This window comes from Struthio camelus, chromosome 13, assembly GCF_040807025.1.
Source record: "Struthio camelus isolate bStrCam1 chromosome 13, bStrCam1.hap1, whole genome shotgun sequence".
Lineage (NCBI taxonomy): Eukaryota > Metazoa > Chordata > Aves > Struthioniformes > Struthionidae > Struthio > Struthio camelus.
In genome coordinates, this window is record NC_090954.1 from 6407319 (window position 1) to 6427779 (window position 20461).

At 34.6% G+C, this 20461-nt stretch overlaps 1 protein-coding gene across 7 annotated transcripts in view; it reads right to left on the reverse strand.

Moving 5' to 3' along the window:
- Positions 1-1819: 1819 nt before the first annotated feature.
- Positions 1820-20461, reverse strand: part of MAPK9 (mitogen-activated protein kinase 9) — a 30252-nt gene continuing 11610 nt past the window's right edge. For 2 of the 7 annotated variants that reach the window (XM_068959447.1, XM_068959448.1), the window contains 8 exons: positions 19889-20027; positions 18056-18221; positions 16628-16699; positions 12325-12507; positions 11028-11152; positions 10500-10563; positions 8782-8853; positions 1820-7918 (listed from right to left, as the gene is read on the reverse strand). In XM_068959447.1, the coding sequence (XP_068815548.1) occupies positions 7776-7918; positions 8782-8853; positions 10500-10563; positions 11028-11152; positions 12325-12507; positions 16628-16699; positions 18056-18221; positions 19889-20027 (964 nt within the window). In that variant the 3' untranslated portion in view covers positions 1820-7775. Of the gene's footprint in view, positions 7924-8781; positions 8854-10499; positions 10564-11027; positions 11153-12324; positions 12508-16627; positions 16700-16937; positions 17010-18055; positions 18222-19888; positions 20028-20461 lie in introns of all 7 variants that reach the window. The other 5 variants (XM_068959451.1, XM_068959452.1, XM_068959450.1 and 2 more) reach the window with 4 other exon arrangements.

Genomic DNA, 20461 nt, shown 5'->3' on the forward strand with positions numbered 1-20461 from the left:
GTTTTAAGATAACAAAAACATGCACCCTTTTAATTAGGCATAACATTCTACTTCAACACAAGAATATCAAGAAATACAAAGCTTATTGCTATAGTAAATGAAACAGACCGCCCACATTGTTCAAGTATACATATTTATTTGTCATTTTACAGTGGCTTTAGTACTGCTGTTTTATGACAAGATTTTTGGAGAAAAAAACAAAAAGGTTCAGAATGAGGCTATAACTAGCACTTCAGAATTAGTTATTGACAGCTTCCCTTATGAAATTTCTACTTTCCATTTAAAAAAAAAAAACAGACCAAAAATAAGAAAGTATGACTGCTGTCCATTAAAAAAAAAAAAAACTTTCTAGTCATCCTGAAAAACAAAGTCCAGCATCAGACAAAACAGCCACTGCACTGGAGGGAACATGTTCCCATTGCACAAGCATCAAGAATGAGCTATGACAATCATAAAGCCTAATTTCATAGGCAGAAGAGGCCACATGTATCTATATAGTTAGACTTCAAAGCACATCTTTCTTCTGAAATCATATACCATACTGCAAGTGAAATTAAGGCCATAAACTCAACACTATAACAAGTGATAGGGCTTGATGCTACTTTTTGTGACATTTGGTAAACCAAATGCAGAAAAGAGGGAGGCCAAAACAAGATATACAAAGAGTTTTGAAGGGGGTGAACACTTGACGGCCTTGCAAAATAAATTCTTAAAGAACAGATACTTTCGGGGGGGGTTATTTAAGGGATTAGGTAGAACTGGATCTCACAACAAATGACTCCAGTGACTACTGTAATCTTTTATAGCATGTGTTCTAGAATACACTACAGAACATATTCCCTGGCATTAACATTTATATTTGTATGAAAAGTTATTTCTGTTATTCCCTCTCGAAAAGAGCTGAAATATGCATAATTTGTGTAAGTTATTTTAACGATCAGATAGGCTTCACTGTACTGAGTTAACTACATACAGGTAACTATGTGATTTACTTTTATTTAGGTATCTTGATTACATTAAATTGCTAAAACATCTGTGGAACCCAACATGTCATGCATTTTAAGGAAAGGGAAAGTAGTCATGTATTGCTATCTTTTCTAATTTGTGTTCATTTTATTAGTGCACAAAACACCCGAAAGCAGTAGTTCCAAAGAAGCAGTAACTGCCGTGGAAGGTGAAACACTGTACTTTAGAAAAATCTGGGAATTTTTATCTGATGAGGCTGAAGATGCACATTAGTCATTTTATAAAGTTCGGTTTGCCACCATTTAAGAAAATATAGATATCAAAAAACAGACAAATACACTGCTAACCATCTGATAAGTTTTCTTTTAAAAAAATTAGCACCAATTTATGCATCTGATTCCATAGAAAAGCTAGTGACAGTTTTGGTTTTTCAAAAAAAAAAAACAGTTTTTCCCCATTAGAAGACAATACAACAACATATGCTCATGGGTATTAATAAGCTTTCTTATCAGTAAAGAACAAATGACTACTGTTTCAGGTAGTGAATATAAAATGCAGTTCTTACATGATTACTTTCTCCCCTGCTTTTGTTATCCTAAAAGACTATGAGGCGCTGAATTAAGGACCCATTCTGGGAAACAAACACACACGTACTTAAGCGAGGAGACCATAGGAAGTATCAGGGTTTCAGTCTAGTATTTTGGAGCAGGGACTGTGTCTTCCTACGGCATTCGTGTAGCATCTATTACAGTAGAGTCCCAATCGAATGCAGATGTTCTGGCCTTAGCATAACATATACACCAAGCTTATGAGGCACAGGCAAGAGTTATTAAAAGATTTTGTTTAAGAAAAAAAACCAAATGCTCACAGCTGATCTTACTATTAGGGCAAAGAAACTTTGTTATATCTTTACATAATAGACAGCTAGGTAGTCACATCGCTGCTCAAATCATCCCACAGCATTTGAATAGAGATGTTTCTCAAATGACCTTTTACTGTGTATTGAATTTAATTGCAAATCTCTGAAAAGAGGTTTATATTTGAAGTAACGTGCTGACCAAATCTATCAGAACTGCAAAGAGCACAACCAAAATTTAAACAAATTAGATGATTTTAATGTCATTCCATTCAACCATATGGTAGTTGCATTTAGAAGAATCCTAAAGTGCTTCAAACCCATCAATTAAAGTTGATTTCTGTTGTGCAAAACTGCAAGCACCTTCTAAAAAAATAAGCAGCAGCATTAAGGAATAAAAACTTAAATAGCTAAATGTATTTTCTCTTTTTTGTTTTGAAATCTTAGATCAAAATAATTTGCCATATTTTCAGTAACAAATCTCAGAAGAGTGCATTTTATTATTTTAATTTTATACTTGACTTGTTATACATTTAACTGTTTGAAATAGCGGACCCAAGTATATTTATATGCACAAAGCAAGACTGTGGGATTGAAATTCAACAACTGAAGTTTTAGCTACAAAAATAGTCTTTTTATAGAACACCAATGGAAACAATGGTTGTCTCTCCACTTTTCTCCAACAGTAATATGAGAAAAGGTGGTTTACTTAAAACATTCTTTTAGCTCCAGACACCTTTAGCATGCAGAGTGGACAAAAATAAAACTGATTTAATAAGCTGTGTAATAAGCTTTAGAGCATTACTATTACTCATGTAATAGACAATCTAAAATATACGTAAAATAATCAGCCAGAGTTTTTTTTTTTTTCCTGTCAAACTTCAACAAGTTAAAAAAAATTCAAAGACACTGTGGAAAAGCAAAGAAGTTAGAGTCAGGGATTCATCTTTGGGAACTTCAGTCCAAATTCTGCATCTGGGTACAGGTGTCCCTAGATCAAAACCAGTTTTGAGCAGGAATTACAGCAATACGCATCCCAGAAAAGAATTTGGTTCCCAGTATATAGTATCACGAACTTTTAGCATCAAGCCCTGATAGAATCCATATGACATACGTAGAATATACAGACAGAGGCTGTTCAGCTTCCCCCCCCCAACACACTGAAAGTACTTCCATTTCAAGTGTCACAGTTCAAAGGAAACACTCCACATAAACTGTATTGCTGCAGGACTGAACCTGTATTGCAAAAGAGCGTTATGTTCAGTAAAGATTTGTCTGCACTTGTAGATCTGAACTTCCAGCGCGCACCAAACCAAAGGAGCGCACTTCTGCCAAAAAAGGGGCCACTACATACTGAGACTCTGAGAACAGAATGAAGCTGTTTTGAATGTTTAAACCTACTTCATTCATAAAATTATAATTTTAAGCCAAATACAAATCAGATCCAGAAAGGAAACTGATTTAGCATTATCATTTAGCATTTAAGGCCCTTCCTTTAGGAAAGGAAAATTAAATATATGGAATCACTTTTTAAACTTAATTTTGCATAAACACATGTATACTCTGTTAGGACTTAAAAAGACAAAAAACCCCAAAGCACTCTGGTCCCTAACAGTTTTTGAAACTTACCAACCAACTAGTTAATAAGAGTTAAACTCAAACTTTACTAGAAATTATTTTGATAAGGAAATGTAAACCCTTATCAGAAACATAATACAAAGAATTTCAAAGGCTGTTTGCTTTAGTTTCCAGTCATTAGACTAGTTTATTTTACCTGATCCGTGCAGACAAAGCCTTATTTTGACATGTTTCTTATGTTTCATCATTTTTAATAAAAAGCAAACCTTTCAAATCACAGTATTTCCTCAAAGCACACTTACAGGCTGAGTATCCAGATTAAAAAATGGCTGGCTTTTCTAAGTTTTGTTTTTTGAGGAAAAGTGGTATGAGCACAGATGAAATAACTTTTTTAAAATCATACTCCATTTCTGCAATGCCATTCAGCTACTCAGTGTTCATATTTAATAGAATATCTCTGGTAAATAATCTGGTTAATAGCCTCAGATCCCTCTTTTTTCAGGTGAGCAGTTAAGAATACAGATTGCATCTATGTTGACCACCACTTATTTTTAATCATATATTTCATAAATCATTTATGTATACTGCAGTAGTGTTAACACTATACAGTCTCTCATACAGAAAAGTAACATTGTTTACAGAACTAAGCATTTTTATATATATATGTATATACACATACACACACTCACATAATCTTTAAATACATATAAATATTTATAAATGACAAAGTGCAAAAAATGGTCAATTGCATTACTTTACATACATGATTTTAACATTAGGAATAAAAGTGATTCTATTGCACACCAAACTCTCTAAACTTTTAAACCCTTGTCAAATCACACGTGCACTTTGTTTTCCAGCAGTGATGAGGTTCTTACCGCATTGAAGACCATTTCACAAAATGGGGCACTGAACTTAATCTGCAGTCAGGAATACAACTAAATGTATAAAATCTGCATGCAGTGCATTTATAGTCTATATGTGCACGCTGAAATAGCATGGAAACTTTAGCACGCGTCTATTCGGCATGCATTTTTCTGAATACAATCTGCATATCTGTCATCTTGAGAACTGGACATTTGTTCAGTTACTAGCAATTTTTAAAAAGTTATACTGGAATCAAAACCACAGTATTCACAGTCTTTTCATTTCATGCATGTTTCCAAGACAGTAGCAGTTTTGTAAAAATCTGAAGCATCAACGAATGCCATAGCAAGAAGCCTTTAAAAAAAAAAAAAAAAAAGAGGCTGCTTTTCCTACAATAAGATTTACAAGGAAGCTCAGTCAATCTCATAGCGGTTTTTACTCCAAGAAAAAGTTATATAAGAGAAGATCAGATATCAGTTGCAACCATGGGGATAGATCGGTTATGTATGGAAAAACATTAAAGACAAATTTGAATCATAGAATAATTTAGGTAGGAAAAGACCTGGAGATCATCTGGTCCAACTCCCATGTTCTACACAGCTCAAATCCAATATGACAAATTTAACTCTGTACATCCAAAACATGTAGAGGGAAAAAAATAATGAAAACTAACCAACCCCCTCCACCCCCACACACACTTGGTGGTATTAAATCTTCTAAAGCAACAACTGTTTAAAAAAAAAAAAAAAAAAGTAGCACAGCATATTTAACTTGAAAGACCTACCAAAAAAAAAAAAAAATCAATTTTGAAAAGTGAAATGCAGTACATTACTTCCATGGCAAATCAAGATTATCAAAATGGTCAGCCACAACTTCTACAAACAGTGGTACAATACAACTAGCAGAAAGTTATTAATGGTCTAGTCACTTAGCATGCCAGTAAAGCAGTTGCATTTGTTTTGCAGTTGTTGTAGCAGTAGATTTAATCAATTGCTAAAAACTTTAGTCCCTCATGTTTAGAAAAAGAGCTTTCACAGAAGTACAGGATGAAGTGTTGTAAAATATGGTATTCTACTATTCTGCAACAAGATTCTTCATCAAAAACAAAATAAAATGGTCTTTTAAAAAGCTAGGCAGTAATTTCAGATCAGCAAACTTTATAGGATGCTTTTTTTTTTTTTTTTTGAAGAGAATGCTGAGCACCCACTGTCAGAAAAGTCACCTCCTTATAAAGTACTATGTGTTTAGCACCAGTGTCACCGATATCTAACAAACAGCTTTACCTCAAAAGATAATTATGCTTTGCTGATTGTCCATATTACTATATTCAAAAGTTTTCTCTTTATTTTCATTCTATAGTGGCTGCAGCTTTTGCTAGCCTGTAAAGGACTGAAATAAATCATAGCCAATCTGAAATTGCTAATGTTCATTTTTAATAGGTGTCTAACTCACACAAATAACAAGGATTTAAAAAAAAAAAATCAGCGACTTGTATTGCTTTAAGATAATAGGTATTAAGTGTTTGTTCCAGTGACAAAACGCACTAAAACCATTTCACATATACCATCAGTATCTAAAGATAAACTAAGGCATCTGTAGGATTAAAACCAAACAACAATAAAAATCTCCAAACTCCTGCACTTCAGCTAAATAGAGTTACAAAAATCCAAGATGCCAGATGACCATTCCCACATTAACATCATATTACTTTATTAAGTTTTTGCCTTCTGGGATATTAAATTCTAAAACTGAATATATTTGCTACTGCAAATTGAGCTATTTTAAAAAGATATGGGTACAATCTTAATAGAAAAAGCAATGTTTGCTTTCAGAGAGATTACTGCTGTTCAAATCTTAACAACAGAAATGACAGGCAAATTCTCTTTTCTTTTACAAGAGCGTACTAGACATCTCAGTAATGCAGTGGCTTGCTAGGCAAGTATATTTTACAAGTTCTCTTTAAATACTCAAGTCAACAGTACCTAGATCAACAGCTAAATACAGTGCCTTTAAGAAAGTGGTGTTTTACCTCATCTTGGAGACCTCTTCATTGCTATTATAGTAATATAGTTTAATCTCATACACGTGCACACACACACAAGATCTTTTAGCAAAATATTTCACACATCTGTGTGCTCTAAAGTGAACATGCACAAGTACACAGATGTATAGTATTTGGTAATATTAGCCCTACACTACTGCAAACACATTTTCTAAGAGTTCAAACTATTGTGCAACGTAAGAGGCAATGTTTGTATTATCTGATCCTGAAGAGTGCATTGATAAGCCTGTATTGAAACAGCAAATAGTCTCCTCCTGTCCTCTGACGTTGTCTTTAGAAAAGGTATTTATGTATGTTTTCCTCCCCAGTACAAACAGAGAAGTTTCCCTAATTTGGGAATACTCTTTAGCTATATTAAATAAATGGTCTTGCTGGACAAACTTAGCTGACAAATTCTTCAAAACTACTATCATATTGTTTCTTAAATTCACTATATAGAATGGACCCATTAAAAATTGGAAAAAAAATTATGCAGCTCCTTTTCAGGTCACTTAGGCTGCAAGTCTCTCCAATTCGTCTGTCCTTTCAATCAGTTTGCATGAACGATGAAATGAAGAGCATGACAGGTTTTATTTCCCTTTTTGTTTGTTTTTGTTAAAGGACCAGTATCACAAGCCAGAAAGGTACAGAACAACTTAGCACTCTCCCCTCTTCTGAACAGGCACTGCTTCACAGATAAGTCACTCAACAAAAATCCTTCCTTAAGATTGAGTTAAGCCACTGTATCTCTCTTTCATGTTTTAAGAGCTGAAAGGAGTCAGAGACACATACTCATATTCATAGGTAAAATAGGAAGCGATGGCTATGTTCTTTAAAGGTCATGTTTCTCTCTTCTACAAGAAGATAGACAGAATCATTGGGAAGTGAAGATAGAAAGGGCTCAATTTTAAAAAAAAAAAAAAGTGCTGTGTGGAAGAGTAACTGCCTTTTAAATACAGTACTGAGAGCGCTCAATATGAGAGTTAACACTCACATGTAACACTCCAGTAGTTAAATAAAGCAAACTGCTGCAGTCACACATTTAAACAAACTTCACAGAGACTATACATTCAAGAAAACCTACTGATAAACAACACTGTACTAAAATGTAAACAACCATTTGCATCATAGAAGCCTACCAGTTGGGACTGAAAAGTCATAAATCCACTCAAGAGGAGTTATTGGCTATAAGTCTATTATAACTGCTCACCTGAAAGAGGTTGGAACAAAGAAAAGCCTATAATAGTATCTAAATTCAGATTTTTTTGTTCTTTAGACATTGATTTGCTTTCATTCTACAACACTAAGCAGGCAGTTTTATAACAACTGAGTAAAAAGTACAGGCATTACTTTAGCAGAACATGCAGAACATGGAGTTTTTCTACTTGGTTCCATTAACTTACAAGCAATTCAGGCCCAATGGAAGCAAGAGTTCTTTTCCAAAGTTAAGTCTGCAATCCTGGCTGATCATCGGCATCCTTCAAGGGGTCCTGTCAAGGCATCGAGGCTGCTGTCTGTATCTGAAGCCAATGTTTGCTCTGTTGACATGGATGAAATGTCATTGATAGATGATGACTGGGAAGGGCTGGTGTTGCTATTCACTGCTGCATCTGTGCTAAGTAAACCAAACATAATAAAATCTGAGGCAAGACAATATTGCAAGTAAAAATAACCATGGTTCACGACTCTGAGCATCATTTTCCCCACAGAAGTCCTTGTGAAAATAAATTACTAATATAAAAAAAGCAAGCACCAAGTCCTCTAGGACTTAAAATGTGATGTGGATATTAAAAGATTCCTATTTCTCTCCCCACAGAGGGGAAAAAAATATATACACACATACACGTGCATATGTGTGTGTGTGTGTGTGTGTATTCACGAATATATATATACACCTATGTAAAAATATTTATATATAAATCTATATATAAAGTTGTCTTACCTGGTGTACAGTAACCTGAATATCAAGAGATCTAATAGGTCTAGCTCACAGGAGATCATACAATATTCTAACTACTGAACCAAGATAACAGCAAACATCAAGAATTCAGTAAAGGATAAATACTTTGCACTATTAACCGTTTTTAAAATAAGGAGCCCAATAAATGCTAAGCCCTACATGAAAGGGACACATTCATGCAGAGCCCCACAATAAGCATTCAGCATAAAAGATATTTATGCAATAGTTGATGCCACACATCTCATCTGATGATTGAGCCCTTTGGGGAGAAGGCAGTGAATATACAATGCAGTGCATCAAACACGCAAGACTCCAAGAAGGTCTCGTACAATTTACTTCCTAACAACATAAAACTACTTCACATGGATTTCCAAAGGCAGATCAGAATTGGCAGCCTTGAACAACAAAACTTCTGCCTACCTGGATTAACAGGGAATTCTTCATTTCAGTAACGCAACCGATCAACCCTATATCTCATAGTTATAGAAGTTAACTGTTGAAACAATGACTAACCTGAGGGCTGATCTTTTACCACACCATTCTTGCTTCTTTCTTCCCAATCCATTACTTCTTTGTATATTAATTCTTAAGAGAAGGAGGAATGAGAGAAGAGACAGAAAGAGCACTGTAAAACCACAGACAATTTGTAAAGAGTTTACAAGCGTATAAAGATACAATAAAATGGTTACGTGTCAGTCTGTAACTTGTATAGGTATTTATTTTCCTTTTTACAACAGCCCTAATGCAATGATTAGAGGATTCTGCAGATATTCTTTATGCATCACGGAAAGATACTCTGCTTTACAAAAATCAACATTTTATAAACAGAATAGCCAATCATTTAAAAATAACAAAAGGAACCTGAAAAACTTTATACATGCCTGAGATACACTGAAATTAACTGCAAAAAAGAAAAACAAAGATTTAGATTTAAAACAGAAAAAGGTACTAGCAACCTCTAGTGGAAACTTTAATTTCTCTGATAACAAGAAAAGAATATCAATAAGTGTCTTTATTCTGAAGGGAAAATCTCCATGGAGACTTTCAGGAAAGTCTTGAAATTCTGAAGAGGATTAAACTATCAATTAAAATATTGCATGAACACTCTCATTCACAATCAAGAGTAGCCCTAGGATACAGGCACATGAACAAAATACCAGAACAGAGCTTTAAAGTTACAGGAGCATCCATTACTGTTTCATTTGTCTGTAGTACAGTAGATGCAAGGCGGCTTACCTCACCTGTCTAGAGCAAAAAAATTACTACTACTACTAGAGTATCATGTGCACTTTTAGCTATACCTCCAGTTAACTCACAGTAGCTTACATTAAGACTATGGTGTATATATACAATTTAGAGTAACAAACTTCTGTAATATTACATAGATTAAGACTCATTGAATTCTGAGTAAAAATATTCACAAATGGATTCAATTAGATTTAACTGATCATTTTACGCTTTGACTTACTCCAATATAATTTCAAGTGTACCTGCACAGACACGCCCTATAGAAAATATTTGTAAACCAGAATTAGCACCTCAAATTTATAAAGTTATTTTTACAAAAAGAAGTGACTTTCCAAGTATGTGGAGACGTCTATCACCCCTGTACCTGTAAAAGTGTATGTTTAAAATCTGAACTGCCTCACCATTAAATGTTTTTGACTAAACTGTAAAGTGTAATTGATAGCAATATCATAATGCTGTTTATTCTTTTGTTTAAATCAACAATTTCTGCCTATTCAGCTAATAAAGAATGTAAGCAAAAGAGGCTAAAAAACCCAAACCAAGCTTTTGCCCTTTAAGGCTTCTAGAACAAATGCAACAGTAGATACTGTCAAGAGACGTGGCCTTAATAATACATAGTGAAAGAGAGGCACGTGTTTCTGCTTCAGATTTTTCTACCAATAAAAAAAAATGCCATACGATTACAAACACTTGAGAGAGAACAAAATATTCAAAGGAAGGAAAGGGAAAAAGATCCGAGAAATGAAAAATTCTGACTTTTTTAAAAATATACTTCAGGGGTGCATGGGGGTGGGTGGGTGTGCGCACGTGCATGTGTGTGTGTGTGTGTGTTTTAACTGTATTTACTCCAGATGGTATATTTTTCCATTACTAATTTCTTTTCCTCTTGCCACAAGCAGTACTGTATAATTTGAATAGTGGGTTCCAGTCAATGTCAATATTGTCAATGACACTAAATGTCATTGGTCATGCTCACTTCTTACCTTTCCATTCCTCAATTGCATGCTCCCTTTCTTCCAATTGTGCATCATAGATTTGAGGTGGAGGCTACAAAGAAAACAAAGTCTATAGTGAACTTACTATGTCAAGTTAACACAATCAGTCATAACATGAAAAAAGAAAAATGACATTTTTCTCAGCATTTTGCTACTTTCATCTTTGGCAGTCTATTCCTCAAAAGATTATAGCTAATTCCCTAAAATTACAGCTCCAGAAGTTCTGCCTCCACTGAAAGGCTGTTTAAAAGCATCAACTAAAAATTAAAAGTCATTGTAAAGCTTGATGTGATCGCAGAGAAAGTTCACTTTTCAAAAAGAAGTGGATTATCATCATAGACAACTCTTCCCCTAAAGGGAACTACCACCAACTGCTTTCAAAACTGTATGAATTCCACCTTACTGGCTGTTTTTCAGGTGGTTCTGCCCCTGAACTTTTGCTGATGGGGCAGGATGGCAGGAAGCACCCATCCACACTGACACCTTAAAATTTATTTTTAATAAATGCAAACTTACAGCTTCTGCTTCAGCTGGATCATACCAGACAGTGATATAAGGATGACGTAAGGCTTCATCTACAGAAATTCTCTTGTCTGGATCTACTACAAGCATTTTTGATAACAAATCTCTAGCTTGACTGGCTAGAAAAAAAAAAATCACATGAGAAGAGCTGCAGAGGTTAAAGTCTGACACAGAAAATATATTAGGAATAGGCAACATAAAACGTAATAGATTTATTAAGCAACTAAGCCTTTCAACAAGTTCCATTTGTTGATGACAGGGTTGACTTTTGATCCTATAACATTAAATAGGCCATTTAATTCCACTGCGTGGTATTAAAGTTCCACATCTTGCCATAAGCATTAGCTTACACCTTGTGAGGGCAGGCACAGAAACCAAATCTTTCCTATACCGCTATGTATATGTATATACAAACAGAGGTAGGGAGTGTAGGCGTTTTATTTTAAAAATAAGGTCACCATCTTTTAATGTAAATTTTGTTTTAATATAGTACAAGACAGACCCCGCAACTGACCTCAATTAACCTCAATTTTTAACAGTTCTGCTGTACACATGGGTCACAGTTTATGTGAGCATGAAAGACTAAAAATTGTTAACAAGCTTTTGAAAGTACATTTTAGTACAGTAAAAACCTAATTATGTGAAATCAAATTATTCTTTCTTTACAAAGGGTGTGTCATATGGTTATCCATTTTTGTAGTGGCATTTTCGTGACATTTCTGTTATCTGAACAATCACTATATAATAGTCTTTAAACACAAACATACATATAAACTACATAAATATATTGTACTTATCTGTATATTAAACACATAAAATGGTAATATAAATATATAATACAATACAGATAGAAATAAAATGCAACTTTGTGTAAAATAATTTAACTATCTAGACAATAACGAGCCTTTTTTCCCCTTTAATGGAAATCAGCTAAAATCAAGGCATATACGAAATGAATTATATGCCCACATCAGCTAGAAAAAATTAATTGTAGATAACTTCCACAACAAGTATGACTATCAGAAAACACTTAAGTCACAGACTAACATATTAGTATTAAGCAGAATTTTAAGAACAGGGAAATATTTCTGCATTTAATTACTACTACTAAGACAATTCCAGGAGACATCTCAGGATATGCCATAAAGGAAACAAACAACAGATAACGCAACTTTTAGTGCTGACACTTATTGCAATAGACAGTGGTAATTTCAATTAAAAAGTATTAATTATGTGTACTGTAGGCATTTTAAAGGAACACCTTTAAAAAGAGAGAAACCCCTCTCCTTACTTTTTAACTTGTCACGATCAGATTCCGATGGAAATATCCAGTCTGGGAAGAGCTCTTCAAATTTAATACCAGGATATTTTGGCCTGTTTTCTACATAATTCCTCACTGTAGGCTGCAGTTTCTTCATAAAGTCTGCTGATGGCGTTCCTAACTGTTCAATAACTTTATTCCATTGATCAATATCTGCACCATATCTTTAGGAAAAAATCAGCTGAAGTATCTCAAGTCTGCACTACATAAAAATATCGCTTACAGATATCTGAAAAGCTAACAAACTCAAACAACGGACACAAATACAAACTTCATTCTAGAAGCAACAGCATTCTGAGCTGCCATGCAAAAACTTAGATTGATATCAAAGTGTAAAATTCAGGTTTTGTAATCCTAACGTAAGGATGGGCTAGAAGTGCTGCATAACGCGTTATTAAGATCTCTGTTGCTCATTAATATCTGTTGGTCAGTTCTGAGTACAGTACTTCAAAGATTCCTAATGAAGTCTTTATTTAGCAATTTTATCCACAACAAAAGAACCTCGTTTGATGGAGGCTACAAAGAGAAAATAAGAAGGGCTGCTTTTGAGTCTTCTGAAGTACACAGAGCACCACCACAAGGACTATTTCCAAAGGTAGGGAAAAATACATGAAAAAGCCCAAAGGATAGATACATAATCTTCAGAGTAAAGGATTCTTGTTGCATCTTTCCTAAGATAATTGGTTTGTTTTTTTTTCCAGTTAGGAACTAATTGAGTGGTTATTTTAAACTTCAGAAAAGTTCAATAAATTATAAGCAATGCTGAATACAGAATCCAGATTTCTGTAGGTTTTTATTAAAAAAAGGAAAAAAGTGTTTCAATTGCAGTAATATGCAAAGACTATTTTGTTCTTAAATCCAGATTTCAAATATTTTATAGGAATTACACTTACAGACTACAAACTGAAATAGCGTTTCACGCGTCTTCTGGATTGTCCCTTCTCTCTGTCACCTATGAGCGTTTCCCCTTTACATACTGAAATGTGGTATGGGTACCAGACTTTGCTCTGAATGACTCTTGTCAGGCTAACAAAACTAAGAGAGAAGATATATTTTGCTAGTATTCCAGATATTTAAGTTTGCTCAGATTTACACTTTACAGTTTTTCTGATTAAAAGAATACGCACTTCCAGCTGAGTCTAACCATCCACTTTGCTAACGCTCACATCTAAATTCATAACCTAGCATTTTAATCCATCACACCTAACTTATTCATATAGACAGGTTCTGTAACAAAAAACACAAAACTTGCTGCACTATCAGTTAAGATGCATTTAAAATGTATTGATGATAGAAGGGTTTTATTTCAGTTAACGTGCCAAAAAAACAACTAAAACATATGCATATTCACGGCTTCATGCTAAACCTTTAGACTTTAATTCAAAGCTTAAAAATTATATTTGCTTATTTAATACATTGCAATGAAAAAGGGATATTAAAATCACACTAGAAAGAAGTCAATAGTGTTAAACTCTCATGCTAAAAGAAGGCACATATAAACAAACTTTTTAACACGTACCAGGAAATTTTGTTCCTACTTGGAAAATTGATTTCTGTGAGATCTCCACCAATCTAGATTCAAAGAGAGTCTTTTTCTTTTGAATAACAGCAGTCTGGTTAGTCAGCTAATTAAAGTCCATTCTATTGTGGTCACAGCATTTTTTTTTTAAAGGAGCAGGAAAATTTAATAATTAAAAAAATCTCTCAGCTGCATGCCTTCAAAGCACACTACAAATACTGAAAATTGAAAAAAGTATTTTCCACAATATAAGGTTGGTCTTTAAATAAGTCATGCTCATTAGAAACCCAACCGGGAAAAAAACCACTTCAATGTCAATGTAAAACATGCAGAACATGCCCTGTGAATAACCTGGCAACCTGTGGACAAAACTACCCTTCTTGTTCCAGTAAGAGAATCCAAGAACAAAAGCAGTTCCAACAGTTTAGTCCATACCAGGTGTGCCTACCTAATTTTGGGGACTTTGGAAGGAGAAAGGGGAAGAACAGAGTCCTCATACAGTTACAACAAAGCATGTGTTTTTCCCCTAAGAAATTCCGAATGCATCCAAAATCCTCATGCTTTTGCATTCGTCAGGCAGGTTTTATTTCTCCTTCCTTCACTACATGGGCATCAAGACCATTCAAAACGTTCTCTGGTGCTGCTAGATCGCCCGTTGTTTTGTCTTAATTATCTGCACTCTTTTTTTTTTTTTTTTCCCCTCTCTCTCAGTTTTTCAATTCTAGTGCAATAGCAACTGTCAGCAACTCGGACCATAACCTAAGAGTCTCGTTCATCCTCCACAGCACCAGTCAGGAGCAGGCTCCATCTATCCATCACTGAGACAACGCAGAGCATCTCAGCCCAACCAGAGCACTGCTGCAAACCTCTAAGAAATCCCTATCCCTTTTCGATACCAAAAAAAAAAAAAAAAAAAAATTAAGGGGGGGGGGGGCGCGGAAAGAGACAGACATACACACCAGCATCCCCCATAAACTACACACTCACAAAACAGCGTTGCGGTCGAAGTTACTAAAAAAAGGGTTAATCTGACTTAAGCAGGTATCAGGCAGGAGAAGTTTCAACAACATAAATAGCTATTGGTATCTGACATTAAAGGGAACTAAAAGCCAAATCTTAGAATAGGGTGGGAGGGGGGGAGAAAAAGCAAAAAACCCCACCACTACAGCTACGCGTTCCACTGACAAGACACAGGGAGACACTCCTTGAAATATAGATGGGTGGAGCTTCAGTGACCCCTAAAGAACCATAAATATTAACTTGCATGTTAAACAAGTATTGACAAAATTTCCTTCATTATTCATAAAGAAATCAAGATAGCCCATGCTAACATGCAGGTGAAAGACACACAACATACATGAAGAATTGTGTTAGGTTGGTCTGAAGGCTTCAGAAGATAAAACAGTAAGTATAGAAAGGAAGAAAGGTGGAAAAACAAAAAGATTTATTTAATAATTAATCATTTGTATACTAAATAACGCATGATCGACTGCTGAAGATTAGCGTCATGAAATTTAGCGTTCAAATTGAAAGTCCACTACTAAGATACATAGATACGTAAGAAAAGACTTTGTGAACTCATACCTGATATTTTAAAGTGGTGTGCCAAAACTTTTGTTTGCTGATGAGCAAAAATGCTACGTTTTCCTCAAAATCTTGGACCACAAGTATCTGTGGCTTCTTATTACCCAGAGCCATAAACTGGCAACTGTGGCTTAAATTACATCTTCTGGACACTATTTATTTACTGATGAGTCTTGAATGTCTAGTCCTATAACACTTCTTTACAAGATTTTCTTTCTTCTTTATAAAGGATGGTAAAGTTAGCTTTGCTCCAATTTTTGTAAGTGAAACTTCACAGGTAGTCAGACATTTTAATTTTGTTTCCAGGTATTTTGAAATATATCAAATACATTTAAAAAAGAATATATAATTTGTCAAATGATCATTTCTGTTCACTTAACACAGTGCAACGACTTATCTCTGACCCAGTAATGTGTTACTGAGATTTCACATATCTAACTTATGAAGGCATATATGCATTTCACAGTAAAATTTCCTACAGTTATTACTGTACAAGAAAATAGAATTTTCTGAAGACAAATTTGGGTCAAAAAAATATTGGAGGGGGAAGGGAGGAATGAGAGTCTTCTAGAAAAAGCCCAAAATAAAATTTCCATAAAATGAAAAAAGAGTTTCAAAAGAAAAGAGCTTTTCTTTTTGTATTAAATAATAAAAAAAGACATCTCTCATGCAGTGTTTTTGCAGTGGGGACACTGCTGTCCAGCAAATGCTAATAAGCAAGAAAAAAAAAATTTGATTCAAACTCAAAAATTTGTACAATAAATAACAACTCTACTGTTCAAACAAACTGGAAGCAAAATCCATGCATTGTAAAAAGTAACTTTAGGCTTTTGCTTATAACACTTATCTACAAAGAACAAGAGTGAGAAAATACATTTACTGCTATTTACCTTTTCTAAACCTATCAGGATCCTTTTAAAGCTACAAAAATTGAAATTCTTAATATAAATTCTACGGATTCAACCAGTACACGTTACATTAAATACAGTCTGAGAAAATTAAATGGGAAGCTCAATTTGGTTAATGACACTAATTTCAAATATTACAGTAGACCTACTAAAACATTAATGCAACTTTTTTTTCTTTTTTGTGCTTTTACACCTATACAGATCAAAATAATTGTTTCTGTTGGAAGTGGAATGGGATTCAAGGATGACTAGGGAAGGATACGATCAGTGCCTTGGAATATCACACAACCTTTCACCAATTCTCCCATGATGCACCCAACTGACCAGATATCAACTGAAAGTAAAAATGAAATGATCAAATTATGAAGTATCATGAACAAAAGTGAGGAAAAAACAAAACAAAACAAAAAAGCCTAGCATCTACATCAAAACACAACAATGTGGAAAACCAAACTACTAACACGAATTTTCAATCAATTCAACACCAACTGACTGTCATTCAAGTTTTGTATTGGCATTTTGTAAAATACAACGAGCGTTTAGATTTCTGAAACCACCATGAAGAAGGATACAATCTCTTCCTGGGAACAGGACTTTATGGAGGACCATTTCTGCCATAATGCACCCAACAGACCAGATATCCACTATCATTTGTTAGGTGCAACAAGGACAAAAGATTAAAGAATTTTTTAAATACCATAATTATCTTTATTGGTAAGTTCACACTGCATATCTACAGCCCTGCAGATAATTTATTTTTTGTCCCATCCAGAGCAGTCTCTACTAAAGTTCTCATCCACGTTAGCGCTTAGTGTACGACAAGCTGCCCTGTTCATCAATGCAAATTATCCTGACCACTGGCTCAGCAAGGTCCTGTGCGTGTCTTGTATTACACAGCCAGAGTTAAACACACACACACACATTATATATATATATATATATATATATATATAAATAAATACATATAGCATGCCCTTCCCAAACTCCTGCATAAGACGATAAAGCAAACAGGCATAATAGGGTACATGTCCAAAGGAAGCAGCATATTACTCCACAACTACTGAAATCAACAGGTACGACCCCAGTAATGCAGCTGAAGGACAACCTCCTGGCCACCAATTTTATTGGCTGGACATTCAATATATTCTAGTTACACTGGTTTTAAGAATATGGTTTTAAGAATATAACACCCAGCCTCTCCAAGTGCTATGCACGTTTAAGAGAGTATAAGACACAGTTTGTGCTAGGGATCTGAAGTACATTTGAACAAAGTGAACCAAGACACAAAAGAGGACAGATGATGGAAGGAAGATGCTTCACAATAAAAATGACATTGGTAAATTGTTAATTGTTTACATATGGATGGTTATATTTTTAGCATCATCGAGAGTAAGCATTTCAAACACCACTTTTTCCATAGGATAAAAAAATGGCAACCGGACAACACAAGAAAAAAAACAAAAATAGTGGGGGAAAGAGAACAGTAGAAGTGAAACAAAGACATACAAAGAGCAGAAAAGTATTAATACACTCCAAAATGATTAAGAGTGTAATTTTTGTTATTTCCAATACCATGATTAACATGTTTTAACAATAGACATGGGAGGGACCAGCCCTCACCTTTTAGAGCTATGTTCTGAGACAGATGAGCTTCAGACAAAAGATTTAAGATGTTAGTCCAGTAACTTACCATTCTCTTTATACCCCATTCCAAGGATCACCTCTGGTGCTCTGTAATACCGTGTTACTACATATGGAGTCATCATAAAATTAGTACACGCTGTTCTTGCCAGTCCAAAATCAAGGATTTTGAGTGTACAATCTGATTTTACTACTATGTTGCTGGGTTTCAAATCCTAAGGGGAAATTATTTCAGTTAACAGAAGGATCAACATACTGAATAGCACATCCCACCTCCAAGGTCAATACATGTCACCAGTTCATTTCACATTAACAACTTCATATTCACGCTCTAATGTATCTGCTGGTTTCTACATACACATACACAAGTAAATTAAATGTTTCACAGCTAAGTACTTAAAAAAACGCAGAGAAAACTACAATCAAAATCACCTACGTAGTCTTAATTTATCCATTTGTGCACTGACAATATAGTCAGTTACACAATGTATGTACATACTGTGTGCATATATATAAAATCTGCTTCCTTTAACACATTAAGTGGACCTATTTCGGGTATAAATAATAGTTGCATAGTGAAGGAGATTGTTGCCTTTAGTATCTGCACCCTACCAACAATGGCAGAACATGGGACGCACAGTGTTGACGTGTCAGATGGCTGTAGGAAAAGGAATGACCTAACAGATAAAGCATTAACAAATTTGTTACAGACAGATAAGCCATCTGCATTATATCAATTAGCCAATTTCACAGAGCTATGATGTAGCGAAAGTATAAAGCTACCAATGAGAAAGGAGAACAACAAAATATTTTAAGAGACATGCCCCATGGGAAAAGTCATTACTGTAGCCAAAGGAATACACGGTACAGCAAAAGAAGTATTACTCTAGTCTTTTTATTCACATATTATCACAAGAAGCTGAATCACACAGGTACAAGCAAATTCAATTCTGTTACAGCCTAAGTATTTTACTTGGCAAATTCAATACTATTCTTCAGAAGATCTGGTACCTTCCTAAAACAGCCAAGCGTATGTCAGCTACATATATGTCCCCATCTCATTTCACAAAGGAAGTTCTAGATCCGAAAACATACTTTCCACCACATAAACCATCAGCTACACTGGAGATTCTAACGCTCTGCCCAGACTTTTATCTTGAAGTAACAAAATAATCATTTAGTTGATAAGGAAATTTGTTGTTGTTATCTCATCTTGCTGTAACAGTGGGCCATGGGATTTCAATATGCTTAATTAACAACAGATGTAGGAGTCATGTACATTAGTCCAAGCTCTGTTAGTCATGAACTCTTCTGCTCATTCCTACTGTCCCATTCCTCCTAAGCTACCCCAGTTCTGACCCTTTTCTACTCCTGCCTTCTTTTCAAAACCAAATCTCTCATCTAATCATGAGTTTCCACTCCTGGATTTCAAAGCTCTTTTTGTTTTAGCTTTTTTCGAAAACCCATTCTCTACTAACTTGAAAGGTCCACTGTTGCTCATGTTTTTTCTTTTAATCGGTTCAGCATGAGTTAAATCATATTATTGACAAGACTTGCTGTAAATGACATTCTACTACCCACAGAGGGAGCATGTTTTAAGTATTTAAAATAATGATAAATTATTTTATTATCTTAACACAATATAATAAAAATATTAAATTAAAAAATAAAAAAATAAAACATCCATTTACAGTATATGAGTATTCATCTTTGAGCTAGGAACAGTTTTCAGATTTAATAATAATAGCATTATTATTACAGTAATAAAAACAGTAATAAACACTAATAAAAACTTTCAGTAATAAAAGCCCTTACCCTCCAATAGTTTCATAAGAACCTCTGTCTTCATAAAGAGTATTGTTAGTGATCAAATAGTACCTACTCTGTGGATGATACCAGCTGAGTGGAGATGTTTGATACCACATAGCATCTGGTAGAGAAGGTAGGACATTCTTTCATGATCCAATTCCATATGAATAACCTGGCACAAATTTGCATCCATAAGCTCCATAACCAAGTATCTACAGCAGAAGGAAAAAAAAAATTAAGAAAACTAGAGATTCACTTTTCAAATCATGTTTAAGCCCAGCACGAGTGATGTTTAATAAAAGCTGCTGCCCCCCCTTCAATCTTTACCAAATAAGCCCATTTAGAAACCACAACACCACATATACTTGGATAAGAGGTATGGATATCTCGTATTAAACTACCATGACTGATTGACAAATCAATCCCACCAGTACCACAATATCTTTGGCATACCATCTAGATTAAAAAATGGTATTAAGTTATCCAGACCAAGTTATTACCCTGAAATGACCCATTTAGCTGAAGGACAAGTGCACAAGTCAGATATACGCGCAAGCTGCAAAGCATTGCAGACAGCCAAGTAAAAGTCAACCAATCTTATTTATTTCCCATTTTTCTTATGTAGGTTGTTCTTGCTTTTAGTTTT